Consider the following 20,302-nt stretch of genomic DNA (forward strand, 5'->3'; position numbering starts at 1 on the left):
GAAAATCAACTTACTCTTTCATTCCCTTACAATGTACAGTAAGTAAGTGGAATAAAAAACTGTATTTGTAGTATTGAAGGGAAATGCCATTATAGATGATTTAAAATTTTGTGATCTCTTGTAACTATTCAAGTCATGCCATAGGTAATACAATTGCTTATGCCCTAAAATGCAAAAAGCATTTTATAAACATGCTGGTCACTTTTCACTTACAGTGTCTTTTTGTTACTTTCAGTAATGGTGTTAGGAGATCAGAGTGGTCACTCCTATCAGAAGTCACTACCAAACCAGTAGCTGTGCCAAAGAATAAAGTTTCCTTTACAGCAGAGTCAAGAACACCATAACATACCTTACTACTATTTCTTTGATGTTCTGTTTTTTGGTTATACCAAGGTTCATCCCATTTTTCTTCAGCTTCCCATGTATATTTCAAGATAGTACTGATGATGGCTTCCGAAATGAGGATTATTAGATAAATTATCAAAAATGTATTCATTGACCTGAAAGAGAAAAAAATAATATAAAACATGCCAATTATGTGTTGCTATATTCATCTGCTTGGAAGTTTTATGCTGGTATTAAATAAGATATAAAAATATTTAAGACATCACAGTAGCTATTTAAAGGAAACAGTCTTCATATTTTAAGAAATGACCATTCAATAGAACCTATTTGCCAACAATAAAATAACCAATACATAAGATTATATGCCTATTTGGATCAGTTGTATTACTGTTCAAAATGTTTACAGTAAATGACAGCTTTGGCCAGTTATTCTCACCATAAGTAATTATTCTAAGATTATTATTATTATTATTTTTTACATTTTCAGGGTCTATATAATTTTAAGTGTAAATATAACTAACATTTGTGTAGGATTAAGATTTTATAAAACTTTGTCACATCCACTAACTTGTCTAATTTTTGTAAAACCTCTGTAAGGAAATCACATCCTTTTTAATGATGAAGATCAAAGCCCAAAAATCTTTCTAGAAATTTACAAAAAATCACACAAGTCAAGAATTAACTTTGGAATCCCTGTTCTTTTCACCAGGCAAGCTTGGTATTAAAATATTTCACTAGGCAAGCTTAACATTACATCTCTGATTTTTTCATCAGCACTTTAGAATTTTCAGCATACAGATTCTGCATACATTTTGTTAGGTATACAACTAGTTATTTCCTTTTTTGAGAATGATTGCAAATGGTATTGTTTCTAATTTCAGTTTCTGTCATTGGTGTTTTTCTTTTTTTTAAAGATTTATTTTAGAGAACAAGAGCGAGTGGTGAGAGCAGGGAGAGGGAGAGAATCCTCAAGCAGACTCCCTGCTGAGCACAGAGCCTGAAATAGGGCTTGATCCCAGAACTCTGAGATCTGAAGTCAAGAGTCAGATATCTGCTCAACTGACTGAGCCACCCAGGTGCCCCTGGTGTTTCTTTTCTAATGTATTTGTTCTGACAGTTAATCTTCTGTGTCCACTTGACTGAGCTAAGCAATGCCCAGATAGCTGGTAAAATATTATTTTTGGGTGTGTCTGTGAGGATGTTTCTGAAAGAGATTAGTATTTGATTCAATAGACTTAGCAGACTTAGTAGAGAGATAGGTGGGTCCCCCTATCTCACCAATGTAGGTGGGTATCACTACTGAGAACCTGAATGAAATAAAAAAGGCAACGGATAGTTTTTCTCTCTTTTCTTGAGCTCACCAATGTAGGTGGGTATCACTACTGAGAACCTGAATGAAATAAAAAAGGCAACGGATAGTTTTTCTCTCTTTTCTTGAGCTATCAGACAAAGCTCCAGTTTTTTTAAAACAGTGGCCAGCTACCCAGTTTTCAGGCCTTTGGATGCTGACTGCATTATACGATCAGCTTTCCAAGTTCACCTTGCAGATGGCAGACTGTGGGACTTCACAGCCTCCACAACCACATGAGCCAACTCTTATAGTAAATCTCCTACTATATATACCCATATATATATTCTACTGGTCTGTTTCTCTGGAGGACCATAACTAATACAAGTGCTATAAATTTCCTTTTCAGCACTGCTTTAGCTTCATCCTATAAAATTTGATGCTGTACCCCAATGTTTATAGCAGCAACGTCCACAACAGCCAAACTGTGGAAGGAGCCTTGGTGTCCGTTGAAAGATGAAAGGATAAAGAAGATGTGGTCTATGTAAACAATGGAATATTATTCAGCCATTAGAAACAACAAATACCCACCATTTGCTTCGACATGGATGGAACTGGAGGGTATTATGCTGAGTGAAATAAGTCAATCAGAGAAGGACAAACATTATATGGTCTCATTCATTTGGGGAATATAAAAAATAGTGAAAGGGAATAAAGGGGAAAGGAGAGACAATGAGTGAAAATATCAGTGAGGGGGACAAAACATGAGAGACACCTAACTCTGGGAAATGAACAAGGGGTAGTGGAGAAGGAGGTGGGCGGGGCGTTGGGGTGACTGGGTGATGGGCACTGAGGGGGGCACTTGGCGGGATGAGCACTGGGTGTTATACTGTATGTTGGCAAATTGAACTCCAATAAAAAAAAAAAGAAACAAAAAAATCTGATGCTGTATTTTTTTTAAAAGATGTTATTTATTTGAGAGTAAGCACACGCACACATGTGTGAGAGTGTAAGCAGGAGGAGGAGGAGTAGAGGGCGAGGCAGAAGCAGGCTCTACACTGAGCAGTGAGCCTGATGCAGGGCTCCATCTCAGGACTCTGGAATCATGATCTGAGCCGAAGGTAGAGACTTAACCAACTGAGCCTCCCAGGTGCCCCTGATACTATATTTTCATTAAGTTCTGGATATTTTAAAAAATGTTCTTTGATATTTCCTCTTTGATCCGTTGATTATTTAGAATTAAGAGTTCCAGTTGCTCCATGTCCTTGCCAATACTTGGAACTTTTAGAGTTAATTTTTGCCATTCCACTAAGTGTATGTATGTATGTATCTCTTTGTAGTTTTAATTTGTAACTCTCTCAAGACTAATGATGTTGTATACTTTTTTGTATGTTTGCCATTTGTATATTTTCTTTGTGAAAATTTCTCTGCTCCGGTCTTATATACATTTTTCCCCCATTGCATTTTCTTTTTATTACAGACGTATGAGCTTTTCAACATATCATTATATATTCTGGGTACAAGTTGTCAGATACGTTTTATGGATATAGTCTCTCAGTCTGTGGCTTTCTTATTCATTTTGTTAATTGTGTAGTGTAAGAAGTTTTTAATTTTGAGGAAGTACAGTTAACCAGTTTTTTCTTTTGTGGTTATTAGTTTTGTGTCCCAAGAAATATTTACCTATCCCCAGGTTGTGAAGATATCTTCATAAGTTTTCTTCTAAAGGTTTTCTAGTTTTAGCCTTTACAGTTAGGTATATGACCCATCTTCAAAAACTTTTTGGTATATGATATGAGGTAGGAATTAAGGTTTATTATTTTTTCCTCACATGGATATCCAATTGTTGTTGCATCATTTATTGAAAAGACCATAATTTTCTTCTTTGAATTTACTTAACGCTCAATTGACAATATATAAATGGGTCTATTTCTCAACTCTATTTTATTCCACTGAGACCTGTCACTTTATATATTAAAGTCTTAAAGTCAGATAATATAAATTCTTCAGCTTTCTTAAGCAACTGTTCTCTTTAAGCATTCTGTATGTGCATTTTGGCTACAATATTTCAGTATGCATTTTTATTTATTTGAGAGGGAGAGAGAGAGTACAAGCAGGAGGGGCAGGGAATGAGGGAGAGAAAATACCAAGGACACTATGGGCCAAGTGCAGAGCCCGAGGCAGGACTCAATCCCATGACCCTGAGACCATGACTCAAGCTGAAATCAAGAGTCAGATGTCTAAACCGACTGAGCCACCCCGGCTCTTCCAATATGCATTTTGGAATCATCTTGTCAATTACTACAAAAAAGCTTGCTGGGATTTTAATCATTATTGAAAGAACTACATATCAACTGAGAGCTTAACAGTACTGACCCTGCCAACCTCTTAATGTGATTTCTCCATTAAATAAGCAACTCTCACCATGTTTTGTAGATTTGGCCTTGCTAAAACTCACTTATTAGCCCTAATAGTTTATTGCTGAATGCATACAACTGCCACGTGAAAAATCATATGTCCTCTGGTAAGCATCATTTTACTTCTTACTTTCTAGTATTTATGTATTTTTTTGTGGTACTGAAAAAAGCTTCTAGGATAACATTTAAAAGAAGTGGTGAAAATGCAGTTTTTGGACATGAGTCTTTTACAAAATATATGCTTGTAAATATTTTTCCTAGTCTGTGGCTTGTCTTTTCATTTTTTTTTTTTAGCAGTGTCCTTGGAAATAAAGAAGTTTTATTTATTTTTTAAGTTACACATAGTGCTGTATTAGCTTCAGGTGTGAAGTTTTTAATTTTTATTTTTTTATTTTTATTTTTTTTAGTTTTTAATTTTTAAAAAAGATTTTATTTATTTGACAGAAAGGGAACACAAGCAGGGGTAGCAGCTAAGGGACAGGGAGAAGCAGGCTCCCTACTGGGCAGGGAGCCTGATGTAGGGCTCAATTCCAGGACCCTAAGATCAAGACCCAAGCCGAAAGCACACGCTTAACCAACTGAGCCACCCAGGTGCCCTGTAAAGTTTTTAATTTTGATGAAGTTTCATTTATCAAGTTTTGGTTTTGTTTTTGATTCCTCTTTTGTAGGTTTCACATCTAAGAAACTGTTCTTTAACCAGGTCACAAATATTTTCTCCCATGTTTTATAGATTAAGTTCTTATGTTTAGGTTTTACATTTGAGTTAGTTTTTTGTTTTAAGATTTATTTATTTATTTGAGATTAAGAGAGAGAAAGAGAGAGTAGTGACAGAGGGAGAAAGAGTCTCAAGTGGGCTCTGCACTCAGCACACAGGGCTTGATCTCACAATCCTGAAATCACTACCTGAGCCAAAACCAAGAGTGGGACATTTAACCCACTGTGACACCCAGGTGCCCTGAGTTAATTTTTGCATATGGTGGGAGATACGGTTAAAGCTTGGTTTCTAGACATATGGATGTCCAATTGTTTCAACACACAGTGCTGGAAGACCATCCTTTTGTGCAGATTTATTATTTTTTTATAATAAATTAAATCTCTTTGATGGATAATGGGGCTATCTAGACTTTGTTTCATCCTGTGTCAATTTTTGTTCATTTTATTTTCAAAGAATTTATCCATTTCATCTAAGTTGGAAAATGTAGTTATATAAAGTTGTTCATAAAATTTCTTTATCTGGGGACAAAAGTGACCACAGAAGGTAAGATCTGTACTGATATCATCTTTCATCCCTGATGTTGGTAATTTTGTAGCTTTCTCTTTCCTACCACTTCTTTTTCCCCTTAATTCCTTAATCCAGCTAGAGATATGTCAATTTTGTTAATATTTACAAAGAACCAAGCTTTGCTTTTGTTAATTTTGTCTATTATTTGTTTTCTGTTCCATTGGTTTTAGCTCACATCTTTAATATTTATTCCTTTCTTCTTTGATTGGGTCTAATTGCTCCTTTCTCTAGGTTCCTAAGGTAGGAACTTAGATGATTGATTATACGCTTTTCTTCTTTTCTTATATAAACATTTATAGCTAGAAATTTCTCTTCAATTTAGGCTTTGCCTTGAGTCCACAAACTTTGATTTGTTGGATTTAACTGCCACTCTGTTTTTTCTCAATTCTATTATTATTTTTTAAATTTATTTTTAAATATTTTTATTCTGCCCCTTTTGCTTTCTCTTCTTCTGGACTCAATTAGACTTATGTTAGATAGCTTAATATTGTCTCACATGGCTCTGAAACTCTGTTCATTTTTCTTCTATCATTTTTCTTCCTATTCTTCCAACTAAATAATTTCTATTACTTTTTTAAATTCACCAATAATTTCTTCTGCTTTCCTCCATATAGTGTTGGGCCTATCTAATGGGACTTACATTTCAGTAATTATATTTTCAACTCAAGAATATCCACCGAAAAAAAAAAAAAAAAAAAAAGAATATCCACCGAATTCTTTTTTATAGTTCCATTCCCCTCCCCCCCCCCCCCCAAGGTTTTATTGAAATTCTAGTTAGTTAACATAAACACTAGCTTCAGGTGTAGAACTTAGTGACTCATTACCCACCTACAACACCCAGTGCTCACCACAAGTGCCCTCCTAATCTTTATCACCTATTTAACCTACCCCTTACCCCCCTCCCCTCTGGTAACCATTAGTTTGTTCTCTATAGATTTAAAGTCTGTTTCTTGGTTTGCCTCTCCCTGTCGCCACCGTGTTCATTTGTTTTGCTTCTTAAATTCCGCATATGAGGGGCAGCCCACGTGGCTCAGCGGTTTAGCGCTGCCTTCAGCTCGGGGCCTGATCCTGGAGACCCGGGATCGAGTCCCACGTCGGGCTCCCTGCGTGGAGCCTGCTTCTTCCTCTGCCTGTGTCTCTGCCTCTCTCTCTCTCTCTCTCATGAATAAATAAATAAAATCTTAAAAAAAAAAATTCCACATGAGTGAAATCATATGGTATTTGTCTTTCTCTTATTTCACTTAGCATCATACTCTCTAGCTCCATCCACATTGTTGCAAATGGCAAGATTTCATTCTTTTTTATGGCTGAGTAATATTCCATTGTGTATATATACACCACTTCTTTATTATTTACTCATCAGTCGATGGACACCTGGGCTCTTCCCATAATTTGGCTTACTGTTGATAATGCTGCTATTAAACACCAAGTGTATGTATCCCTTCAAACTGCCATTTTTTTATCCTTTGGGTAAATACCTAATAGTGTAATTACTGGATCATAGGACAGTTCTATTTTTAACTTTTTGAGGAACCTCCATACTGTTTTCTATAGTTTCCATTTTTTTGCTGATATTTTACATGTGTATTTACATCTTCCTTTAGACCCCTGAAAATACTTAAAATATCTGCTCTAAAGATCTTGCCTGCTAACTGCAAGATACGGAACATTATGGAGACAGTTTCTAATGAATACTTTTTCTCTTAAATACATGCTACATTTTCTTTACATGTCTACTTACTTTTTATTACATTATTGGATTTTATAAATAATTGGTTGTATAGACTCTGTACTCTTTTACATTCCTCAGAGAGTACAGATTTTCATTCTAGCAGGAAGATAACTTGGCTAGACTCAAATATCAAACTGTCTCCACTGCAACAGGCAACAGCAAAATTATCTGCTCTGTTTTCTCAGCTTCCTGGTACTGTTCTTCTGCCAAGCCTACTGGGGGTCTCCTCTGCACATGCACAGTTCTAACAGTCAGCCAACGATTTGGGCATAATTCATATGCAGGTTTTGGAGTTCATTCCCTTCTGTGGCTCCCTCTTACCTGGTTTTCCTCTGTCTAGCCTGTTCTTCCAGCTTTAAACTTGTCCTCTAACACCTCTAAATCTTGTAACGCTCAGGTTCTCTGATGCCCTATGTAGCACATGAATTGGGGAATGCCTTCAGGCAAAAATCTGCATTCTTAAATCTTTCCCCTTATTGCTGCCTTTCAGGAGTAGGCTGCCATTTTCTTCTGTTTTGTGTCACTCTCGTGTATTTTCAAAGACTTGTTTATGTAAAAAAAAAAAAAAAAAAAAAATCTGTCCAGATTTTATAATTTCTTTCTGCAGGAGGGTTTTAGTTCGATCAAGTGATTCCATTAAATCCAACAGTATTTATTTTAAAGTAATAATTTAGCACCTACTATATGCCAAACATTGTGCAAAATGCTACATGCATACATCCCTATCTTCAAAGATACCATCTTTTGTTGACTAACATATATTTTTACATACATACTTTATACATATATAAATAATGCACATATTTATGAGTAAATAAATGAAAATAGTTTTACTTTTCTACTGCAGATCGTTTCTGTGACTTGCTCTTGTAATTTAATGCCATCTTAGTTTCCATTCCCGTGTAGATAGCAACTCCTGCAAAACAAAACAGTCTTTTAAAATAATCCTCTGGCATATTTCAAAAGGCAGATTTCCTCACTAGCATGAAAGGAAATGTACTGTCTGGTTATTTTTACAATTTGCCTTTAAGTCTTTTAGGATGTTTTAAAAGGTCTTCCAAGTCCAATTTTGGGGAACTCCAGTCACTCAACCTGCTGGATGGGGAAGGCATTAAGGTTCTGTTTCTGAGTTATAATTACTATATCTGAATGAAAGAGATATTATTAGAGTTGAAAGTGATGGAGGAAAAGGATTTGGAAAGGCAAAGATAGCAGGGAAGGCCATTAAAGATAGAGCAAACACTGTTAACAATGACAGAAATGGAAAAGCACTTTGAACAATGGAATGCGGTCAGAGTTTGAAAGGCTCTAAATGCCAGAATCTGGGGTTGAGACATAGTTTTCTACCGCTGGAGAGATAAAATGGAAACCTGTTAGAATAAATGAAGTAAACATAAGGAAAGTGCTATTTTAAACATGAGTACCTATGTGAATGACTGAGATGAGCAAGAATGACAGTAATAACAGTCTAAAATTGGGGAGTGAATGAAATTAGGTAAGACCAGATTTATAAAAAACTTTGGAGTCTGACCTTAGTTTGAGTCCTACCTCTGCCACTTAATTAGTTCTGTATCCTCGGGCAAGTTATTTAATCTAAGTCTCATTTTTCCCATCTTTAAATAGGAAAAAATACCTCAGAATTGTTGTGGTATTTGTATGACAAAATAGCAAAATGTCTAGAAACAGAGAGATGACTGATCAATAAATATTCACATCCATCCTTAGTGAAATTTGAGAAGTAGTGTAGGATTCATGATGCTCTTTCTAAAAATTTGTCCTGGAATTTTCACTAGTATTCTTTAGAGGCAGGGATTATAACTCAGATGACAAAAACCACTGAAACTACAGAAATGTGAGAAATCAGCCAGAATGATATGCCAGAGAGAGATGGTGCTGAGGCAGACTACAGTAGAACCCAGCTAAAGGCATTCAAAAATATACATTTTATTTTAAGAATGTGAAAGGTGTTCCTGCTAGAGACATGTATTAAAATATAGCATTACATGAGAGGGTCTAAAACCTCTGGAAGTATTCTCTGGCTTTGGCATTCAGGACATGACTATGGTTTTCTTTTTTTTAACTACAATATACATAACATACAGTTTACCATTTTAGTCATCTTAAAGTGTACAATCTGGTGACAGTACAATTGCAATGTTGTACAACCCTCACTTACTTGAGAACATTTTCATCACCCTAAAGAAAACCCTGTACCCATTAAGCAATCATTTCCCATTCTCGTCCACTCCCCAGCCCTGTGAACCACAAATCTACTGGTCTCTATGCATTTGCCTTTTCTAGGTATTTCAAGTAAATGGAATCATACAATATGTAGTTTTTTGTGTCTGGCTTCTTTCATTCAGCATGTTTTCAATGTTTATCCATGTTATAGCATGCAACAGCACTGTATTTTTTATGGGTGAATAATATTTCTTTATCCACTTTGTGTATCCATTCATTAGTTGATGGATATTTGGGCGGTTCCTACCCTTTGGCTAGAACAGTGCTGCTATGAACACCTTGTACAAGTCTTTGTTTGAACACTTACTTTCCAATTCTTTTGGGTATATATCTAGGAATAAAACTGCTGGATCATTATGTAGAACTGCTAGGTCATAAAACAATTCTAGGTTTAACTTTTTAAGGAACTGCCACACTATTGTTCACAGTGGCTGTGACATTTTATACTCCCACCAGCATTGTATAAGGGTTCCAAGTTCTCTACAACCTTATCAATACTTGCTATTTTTTTTAAAGGATATGCATTTCTTTATCACAGAGCTTCATACTGAGAGATAACATACAGCACAGTTAATCCGAAAGAAGAAAATGAAGAAGAGAACCTGAAAAGCTTAAATGTTCAGTGAATAACACAGGCTGGGCAGTATATGAAAGGCCATTCTAAAATGGGAGGATCTGGCTGACAGCTAAAGGTTATCAAGACTTTACAATTTGCTTAGATTTGACTCTGAACGTGTGAATTAATTTAGATCTTCATCACTTGCATACCATTTATTCATCTTTTTGATCCAGTCAGTATAAATTCCAATCATATCTGCCATATAGTCTCTATGAATTTGCCTATTCTAGGCAATGAATGGATGGTTGAATGAATAGATGAAAGAATGAGTCAGTGGTTTTATTAATCCAATCTACGAATAATCATAATGGAATTATATAGGTGGTTTATTGAATCATGTTGCCAGATTATATGGTTCTTAACCACCATTAAAAGTACTGCCAAAATTAGCTTCTTAGCAGTGTTTCACAAGTATCCACAGACAGAAAGGCAAGGTTCTAGTCTATAGGGATTCTAGTAATTAGGGATTAACAACTAAAAAACACAACACAGAATTTTAGTAACACAAATCTTTGTAAGAAAATTATTATAGACCATATTTGACTAAGTAAATTTTCCAACGAAAAGACCATAAATGCTATGTTTTAAAAAATACTTTATAGAGGGGCACTTGGGTGGCTCAGTCAGTTGAATGTCCAACTCTTGGTTTCAGCTCAGGTCATGATCTCCGGGTTGTGAGATCAAGCCCTGTATCAGGCTCTGTGTGGGGCATGGAGCCTGTTGAAGATTCTCTCTCCCCCTCTCCCTCCACCCACCCACCCCAACTCACATGCACTCTCTCTCTCTAAAGAAAAAATATATAAAGCATAACGTGAATCTATAATTAAAAATTTTAAATATATACAAACCAAAAATTTCTTTTGTATTTTTTAACCTGGCTCCACGAAGCAAGAGACTCTCTGGCCCCAGAGGTCTAGAGGGGGGGGAAAAAAAAAGCACTGAATATATTGAAAATTCAATTAAATTCTAACATGGCATTTTCAGTAGAAAATCCCTGAGCTACAGTTATAACACTGCTTCCATAAAAAAGTGAAATCTCAGGTACTGTAAAGCTGTTTAGGTCAATTATGATGTTAGTGATCCTAACAACAAATACCTGCTTTAGTATTTCAGTCACTTTAATATCAGTGGTTCAGAAATAAGATTACACCTATAAATAAATTCACAAAGCCATCAGTTTCAATATTTTTAAACATAAAACACAATAAAAGATTTACCAAGGATTTAAAAATATTTAACATGATGAAACTTAAAAATTTTGAGCACGATTAAAGTTTTTAAATGGAAAATACAGAATTAAAATGCAATGTAAACATGAATTGTAGTATGATTTGTATATAAATACATCAATTCTGGATAATTAAAATTACACTAGATAATAAAACATAATGTAATGAGTTAGTACTTCCTCTATGCAAGATTGACATAACAACTTGACTACTTGCATTGCACATCCTTGGAGCACAGATCTTCTTGCTGTTTGAATTTCTCTCCATAAAGGAGATATAAAATGAGAAGGAATAACGAGAAAGGAAATTGTATTTTCTTAGTGTTAGCAAAATGATAAGACTCTGTTATGGATAAGTAAAAAAGCTTTAATTTTGTTGATATTCCTTATGTTTTTCTGAAGCATATATATACAGTTACCCAAATCAAACAGAATCTGAACCAAATCTGAAGATGTCTGCAAATCCAAATACTCTAAAAAATCCAATGAACCAAGGAGGATCAGGTATTTGGGACATTGTTAACAAGTATGGTTTTATTAGAAAGTCATATTTAGAGCACACTCCGTGAATAACATAGTTCTTTTTCACATGGTGTTGGTTCCAACGATGAACAGAAAAACTTTGAGCTCACATTGATATATAAAATTGGGATATAATGACAGAAAGCTTCAAATTAAAAGAATTCATCAGTTCACTCAGGTTGCTTTAGCAAAGAATATGGCTAATCTTTTTAATCATTTTAGAGGCTAGGTAACATAACTGATCTTTTGCTTTACTAGCCACAACATCTTAACAAAATTCAGATTATGTATCCACATATATATCCCACTATGTCAGTCTAGAAATCAAAATAACATCTAGTCATAGTTACTCAGGAAGAGGTCCTACACCTACAAAGACTTTGTTGAAGAGTTTATTGAATGTATTCCTATGTTAATGTTTATTAAAAATGTAAATTGGCTGAAGTAATGTATTTTAGGTAGCTTGTTTTGGTAACTTCATTTAAAAAAACGCTCAACTCTTCATGTTAGTGATTTATTTTATGCAGCCAATACTAACTGAACACATCTCCAGAAAATTGGTGAAATTTAATTGGATTGGAAGTTCAAGGGCTAATTCCAAGATTTATTCTCAATATGGCTTTGTGGTCATGAGTAACAATGTAATCTCATACCAGCACATTTCTGAAACTCAAAGCCTTTTGGGCAGGAGTCAGAAATTAACCTGAATATTAAGGGCAAACACACTACAACAACCAACTAAACAAAAAACCAATCAAAACAGTAAATAATAGGTTCTAGATTGGCCACTAATTATGATATTTATATCTGTCACACATTACATAAAACATTTTTTGTATTCTAGACTTTAAGTGTGGTGGGTTTAAATGTGTACACACTTGAATAAGAATGGCTGTTCCCTTTTATATTACCTAATACTACCAGAGTAAGAAATACAAGTACACATATAATCTTACTAAACTATTTTGACATCATTTCATGGGATTTTTTTTTTTTTGTCCTTACTCACTTAGAAGATGAAATGTTAAATGTTTTTAAATTAACCCTTTCCCATGATATGCTGCTTACCTAATCTCCCTTTAACTTGACTTTAGTCCCTCTCCAATACAATTTTCATATAATAGTAACTGGATAACGCAAATTTATTCTTACCTTACAATCTCTTCCATTTGTTGAGTTATTATCATTCGTCCCATGAATCTATCAAAGAATTCACCATGTTACAAAAAACAAAAAAACAAAAAAACAAAAAAAACACCCAATAATATTTACTTAGGACATCAGTTGGTGAAAATTTTTTGATAGTTTTGGCACTATTCTTATACATGAAACAAAACTGACCTTTTGTATTTGGAATGGTCCATTTTTTTTGTTAGAAATTATATAAGTAAATACTTATCAGTCATTAAGCTTTAAAAAACTGATATTCTTGCCATCTCCACTCTAATTATGAATGAGGTAATAAATGAAAAACTGTTTTCTTTTTTTTTTTTTGAAAAACTGTTTTCAAAATGGCAATGAAACTGTCATATATTATTATCAGTTTGGTCATCACATGCATATATTATTTAGCCAACAATGAATGCTTATATATTTCATCCTAGTTTATTAGGTCTCCTGACTAGAATCTTTCATTCACTCATTAATTGACTCATGCACACATTCATAAATATTCACTGAACAACAACCATGTGTGAGTTAAGTGGTGAGAATAAAGTAAAAAGCAGAAACCTGTCAGTGAACTCGAAAGCTTCTTTAATTTTTGGTTGCCTGAAATTTAAAGTAAGTGGACTGTTATCATAATAGAGTTTCACAGCCCAGCCTTTCAGTTCCAACTTCTACAACCAGAACAGCTTCATAGCACACAGTCAATTCAAGCGTGCAATCACTTTCTTCAATAGTGAAGTGAATTCCATAGTGAAGCAAAGTATAGACAGAACTTACATGTTAATCGTTTCACTAAGCAAAGAAAAAAGCATTCCTTTCTAAATGCTCCTACTATCCCATTTCCAGGTCATAGATGCTTGTAGACTTTGGTTTCATTGTTTCTTGCTAATCTCCTACCTCTACTTCCTTCAGCTCCCTTTATCAGGGAACAGCGCTGAAGGGTTTTTTTTTATTCTCTCCACTTAATGGAATTTCAGATAGTCCTGATTCCAGCCTCAACTTTGGATTTAGATTCAAACAGCCAATTTAGTTACTATTTCCCTGAGTATCTTTTGGAGATGATGTCCAATTTCCCTGAACTAAATTCCAACAAGAGACCTATTTGCTTTCATCTGTCTTATTACCCTTCATTCTAACATCGCCCTCTCTATTTATGCCAGTTCCATACTGGATTAACTTATCTTGCACTTCCCTGGCCATTTCTCCAAATTCACACTTTAACTGGATTCAAAGTGGAAATGGTTTCATTATTCTCTTTTCTGATTATAAAGACTACCTACACTGAAACACACACATTTTATAAAATGATTCAGACAGTTTTAAAAGACATCAAGAGGGAAATAAGAATCACTGCTAATTCAACTACTCAAATATAAACATTGTTAATACTTTGGATTTATCTTTTCCAGACTTTTTTCATGTATATATCTTAAAAACAAAATGGAATCATGCCATTAAGACTGTTGGTAACATTTTCCCTCACTTAACATGTCCTGTCAAAAACATAGATCTACATCATTATTTTTAATGGCCACATACAGCGCTGCATTTTGGGGTTACCCCACAATTTATTAATTCACTGCCAATGGAAGTGTAGGTTTTTCAACCTTACAGATAGTCTAAACAATGTGGCCCTGAACAACCTTGTGTATATATCTTTTCATATTTTCATTAGGATGCATTCCTAGGAGAATTTCATTACTTCCTTAGAGGAAATTCCTAGAAGTGCAGGTGCTGATCAGAGTTTTAAAAATTAAGGGGTGGAAAAGTAGAACTAAAGGAGCAAAGGAGCTCATCCCCCTCCCAACTCACCTCTGACAACCACCAATTTGTTCTTGGATTCTAAAAATCTGGTTTTGTTTGCATGTTTTGTTATATTCTACATGTAAGTAAAATCATATGGTAGTTGTCTTTCTCTGGCATATTTCGTTTGGCATAATGCCTCTAGAGGTCCATCTATGTTGTTGCAAACGGAAAGATCTCATTCTCTGTATGGCAGAGTGATATTCTACCCCCAATTCTTTATCCATTCATCTACCAGTAGATGCTTGGATTGCTTCCACATCTTGGCTATTGTAAACAAAGCTGCCATAAGCTTAGGGGTGCATATATTTTTCAAATCTGTGTTTTCATTTCTTTAAATATTCAGGATTGGAATTACTAGATCATACAATATTTCTATTTTCAATTTTTTGAGGAATTACCATATAGTTTTCCACAGTGGTTGCACCAAGTACATTCTACCAACAGTGCACTAGGGGGTTCCCTTCACTTTATATCCTTGCCAACATTTGTTATGTCTTACTTTTTTGATACCAGCCATTTGGCCTGGTGTGAGGTGATACCTCATTGTGGTTTTGATTTGCATTTCCCTCATAATTAGTGAGGTTGAGCATTTTTTTCATGTGTCTGTTGGCCATCTGTATGTCTTCTTTGGAAAAATGTCTATTCAGGTCCTCTACCCATTTTGTTTTTTCTTTAAATATTTATTTATTTGAAAGAGAGAGAGAGAGAATGCATGCACACACTCAAGTGGAGGGAGGAGCAGAGGGAGAGAGAGAGAGAATATCAAGTAGATGATCCTGCCACCTCACCCCTCCCCAGGCAAGTAAGGAGCCGCACATAGGGCTTCATCTCACAACCCATGAGATCATGACTTGAGCTGAAATCATGAGTCACATGCTCAACTGATTGAGCCACCCAGGTGCCCCTCCTCTACCTGTTTTCTTTTTTTTTTTTAACATATACAGATCTTTTTTTTTTTTTTTAGATTTTATTTATTTATTCATAGAGACACACAGAGAGAGAGAGAGGCAGAGACACAGGCAGAGGGAGAAGCAGGCTCCATGCAGGGAGCCGGACGTGGGACTCGATCCTGGGTCTCCAGGATCACACCTCAGGCTGCAGGCGGCGCTAAACCGCTGCGCCACGGGGGCTGCCCTCTACCTGTTTTCAATTGAAATTTTTTTTTGGTGTTGAGATGAATTAAATTCTTTATATATTTGATATTAACCATTTACAGGGCATATCATTTACAAATATCTTCTCCCATTCACTAGGCTCCCTTTTTGTTTTGTTGATGGTTTCTTTTGTTGTGCAAAAGTTCTTTATTTGGTGTAGTCCCAACAGTTTATTTTTGCTTTTGTTTCCCATGCTTAAGGAGACATATCTATAAATACACTGATAGATATGATGTCCAGGAGATTACTGTTTATATTTTCTTTTAGGAATTTTATGGTTTCAGGTCTCACATTTAGGTCTTTAATCCATTTTGAGTTTATTTTTGTGTGTGGTGTAAGAGTGATCCCATCCTAAACATTTTTTGCTCATGGCAATAAAAATTAGTCCAATGTTTCTGTAATGTGTCAAAGGCCAAATAGATTAATTTTAATCCAACAATTCTACTTCTGCAGCTCTGTCTTTTTTTAGGAAATAATCCAGTACTATATACCCTACCTATACAAGTCTGCTTCTGGTTGCTGGCATTCTATCACAGCTACGAGGGTGTCCAAACTGGCAACTGTTTGTAATACTGCTGTTTCTGGAACTGCCACGTGTGTCTGGGAAAATTTAAAAAAAGAAAAAAAAAAAAGGATTACATTGCAGTTTCAGGATCCAAATGGGACCTTAGATAACATCTATTTCAAATCTCTTTTCAGATTAAATCATTGTACATTGTACTTGTACATTGTACTTGAGATCACTTAGCTGTACTTGAGATCACCTAGCTATAACATTGTTACAGTTACATTGCAGTTTCAGGATCCAAATGGGACCTTAGATAACATCTATTTCAAATCTCTTTTCAGATTAAATCATTGTACATTGTACTTGTACATTGTACTTGAGATCACTTAGCTAGATAGCAGAGAAGAAAGAAGATTGGTAAATACAAAATAGCAAAAGGAGATACTATGATTACCTGTCTATATGGGCTATTTGCATATAAAAAAAGTTTATTATAAAGCTATTTAATAGGAAAAATATTAATTCTCACTTTCATATTCTGAAAACTCAGAACAATTTAAAGGTGTCTCTTATCCAAAAAAGCACCAAAATATTAAAGGATTTTTCCTAAAAACACCTTCCATTTTTCTTTAACTTGATTAAATCACATGAGGCTACACTTGAAATAAATACGTAACATTATTTCTTTTAAAAAGTTTGTAATTTTTAAAAGTTTTAGTGATTTAACAAATTTCTTCCTTCGCTGATCAAAGGAAAATGTCACTACAACCCCAAAACATTTGCTCACCCAGAGCAACATTATACATATGCATGTACAAACCTTCAAGTTAGTTTCTCCATCCAAACTAGCAGTCGTAACGTGACAAGAACCATCAAGTCGATCTGAGGACAGAAGCACCAAATCTGCAGGGAAAATTTCATCTTTGGCTATTCGAACAATATCACCCACCTATGAGGAATTATGGGGGAAAAGCAAATATACAGATTTTACAAGGCAGAGACTCATTTTTACTGAGTTCTAAACAGATGGCCTATCACAATATTTTAAGGTAGGAAAATAGGGTTTTAACTAAAATAGAATCAATCAGATTAGAATTGGTGATACCAAAATAGAATTGATATCCATTATTTACTGAACACATACCCGTATGTTTTTTGATCTAGTTTTTACAAGGCCACCACTTCGAACAACATAAACAGGAGCTCCATTTACTTCATTATCTGAGTTATGTCGTAACCAATCTTCATATCCCTGTAAATATCAAAAGAACAAAAAAAATACCTTATTAAATATAATTAGAAGATATTTTTATCACATGAGAAGAAGAAACATAAAAACTTCCTCAAAACATTTCATTCACCAGAATTATATTAGGCTAGTTTGATGCACATACTCATAGGGATTTGACATTCATTCCTATAAGAAACACTTTCTTCTGGGAAAACGTTCCTGGTTTTCATAGTACTTCTCTAGGCCTTACAGAAGGCTCCTACTATGTCACCCTTATGGGCCCTTTTTTTCACCCTTCACTTTCTCACTATAGGATTTTTTAACTATCCCCGTGTCTTCAAAAAACCCTGAAATTTGTATCTTTAGCCCACCTCTCTCTTCCAGACTCTAAATCTGAATATTCAACTGCATTCTTAGTATCTCCATTTTGATGTGTCATAGTAAACACTTCAAAACTAAATTGATAATGTTATCCCTCCAAATCTGTTGCATTTCCAATGTTTCCCATTTTGACAAATGACATCAACATCTACTGAATTGCTCTTAGCAGAAATCTGAGGAGTCATTCTTAATTCTTACCTTTTCCTAACACCTATTCAATCTTTTGGTAACTTCTACTCCTTCTATGTAAAAAGGATATTTTCATCATAAAATATAAATTCACAAAGCATAGACGACAGAGAAAGAAATGAATAGATTTTTTTTTAAGGTTTTATTTATTTATTTGAGAGAGAGAGAGAGAGACAGAAATCGTGACAAGAGATAGTGAGAGGCAGCAAGAACAGGAAGAACCGGGAGAAGCAGGCTCCCCACTGAGCAGAGAGCACAACGACCTGGACTCTAATGGAAGGTAGACATTTAATCTACTGAACCACCCAGGTGCCCCAAAATGAACAGATTTTGAAATGAGGTCGAGTTCTTTTACTTTCTTAAACAACAGACCAACAGAAGTAATTATAGTATGTACTTTGAAAAAATATGGTAGGGCTATATGCATCATCATTAAAAAGGGGGCACAGACAAAAGAATTTCAGAAAGAATACTTTGTTTTGTTTTGTTTTTTTTTTCCAGAAAGAATACTTTGATTAAATGTTTAAGGACTGGCAATTTTTTTAAAGTAAAAAAGACTTCTTGTGCTATTTTAGAGAAAATTCAAGAATTCAGGGGTGTAGCATATGTATAGACAATGGAATGATATTCAAGAGATAGCATTAGGTGATAAAAATAAAGGTACACAATGTGTTCTGTTCTATCGTATCATATATGAAAAAAATATGCCTGCCTATGTGAATATTCTGCATAAATATCAGGACTAATGTACAAATATATCAGGAGAAGAAAACAGGGGACTGGAGGGTCAATATTATATGCTATTTTGTACTGTTTCAGTTTTTAAAAACTATGTGTATCTATTACCTAAAAATATAACGCTATAAAATACAAAGCAAATATAAGGATTGCTTTGAAGGTCTATTTTTTTTTTTTTTCAGGGGGAAACCTTTTGAGAAAGCACTCTTAAGATACTTAACTTACATTGACCTCATTTAAGATGTGGCATGTCAATTTTAGAGAAATTTGAGAGTCAAAATATCTTCTGAAACTGTCAAGAAGTACAATTCCTTCCATAGTCAGATGACATTAACAGCTGAGCAACAATGATAAAAACATCATCTTTTAAATACAAATTCACAAATTCTAATCTACCCTACATATTACTGATTGCCAGATTAATGTTTCCAAAACATTGTTTTAATTCACTATCGTTTTCAAAATCCCTGAAAACTCCCAATGCTTACAGCAAAGAATCTTCCAGCCTCTTTAATTTAGTACCAATCTACATTTCCAGTATTATCTTTTAATACTTCCCTCTAGAGGGTCAAACATTTAGTCAGACATGTCATTCCCCAAAACAGGACTTGGCTTTTCTTGCATTTAGCCTTTGCCTGAGTTGTTTGTTTCTATCTCGTCTTTTTCACCAATTGTCATTTACCAATATTCCAAGCTTCCTTTTAATTATTTATTTCACAAAACCTCCCTGATTATCTAGATGAAGTGTTCCATCCTTTCTCTGAACACCTACAGCTCATTGGTTTTTACTAGTACTTTATTTAAACTGTAATTATTATTGTATTTGGTCTTACCTTTCCTACTTCAAAGGTTTTAGGTTCACAGACGGTAAAGACTGATACTTACCAGAACACTATCTTACAACTAGAGAGAAGACTTAATATATATGAATGGAAGAAGCTAAAAAACAAAATAACATCTTCGTTCATATTAAAGTGTAAGTAATTGATAATAAAGCTTTTCCTATTTTGATAAAAGCGCAAAGGCTTTTTAAAAAGTGCGAAGAGAAGGAAGGAAGATTGGAACACAGCAACTTTGACTTTCATAATTTTTCCAAAATTCGTTCCACTAATCTGTAGTAAACCTGAACAGTAAACACTGGATGTTTACTGAATGAACAAAACTTGGGAACGGTTACTGCACAAGAGGAAAGTCTGAGTTCTGAAACTGTTTCTGAAAAAGGAAGAAAATCCTTATAGATCAAATTTTCTCTTTGAAAATTATGACCTTTCATATTTCTTCTTTTGTCTTAGTTATCAAAAAGCTCTCAGGTAAATTTAGTACTCAACTGCAATAGGCATACTAATACAGGTTTGAGGTATAATCTTCCTATTTCCTATCTTTAGATTTTACATGTTTTACTTAACTCATTTTGAAAGATAACAGGTTGTCAATTGTTATTGTCATATTAAATTCTC

General features: G+C 34.6%; 1 protein-coding gene across 5 annotated transcripts in view; it reads right to left on the reverse strand.

The window, feature by feature from the left end:
* ATP11B (ATPase phospholipid transporting 11B (putative)) overlaps nucleotides 1–20,302 on the reverse strand; it is a 114,754-nt gene that overhangs the window by 58,908 nt on the left and 35,544 nt on the right. For all 5 annotated transcript variants that reach the window (XR_003236290.2, XR_003236289.2, XM_026007226.2 and 2 more), the window contains 7 exons: nucleotides 17,451–17,558; nucleotides 17,127–17,255; nucleotides 16,295–16,398; nucleotides 12,824–12,871; nucleotides 10,770–10,834; nucleotides 7,896–7,977; nucleotides 350–500 (listed from right to left, as the gene is read on the reverse strand). Coding sequence is in view for 3 of the 5 variants with exons in the window: in XM_026007226.2 (XP_025863011.2) it covers nucleotides 350–500; nucleotides 7,896–7,977; nucleotides 10,770–10,834; nucleotides 12,824–12,871; nucleotides 16,295–16,398; nucleotides 17,127–17,255; nucleotides 17,451–17,558 (687 nt within the window). In the remaining 2 variants the exon portion in view is untranslated. The remainder of the gene's footprint in view (nucleotides 1–349; nucleotides 501–7,895; nucleotides 7,978–10,769; nucleotides 10,835–12,823; nucleotides 12,872–16,294; nucleotides 16,399–17,126; nucleotides 17,256–17,450; nucleotides 17,559–20,302) is intronic.

The sequence above is a fragment of the Vulpes vulpes genome, chromosome 3 (assembly GCF_048418805.1).
Source record: "Vulpes vulpes isolate BD-2025 chromosome 3, VulVul3, whole genome shotgun sequence".
NCBI lineage: Eukaryota > Metazoa > Chordata > Mammalia > Carnivora > Canidae > Vulpes > Vulpes vulpes.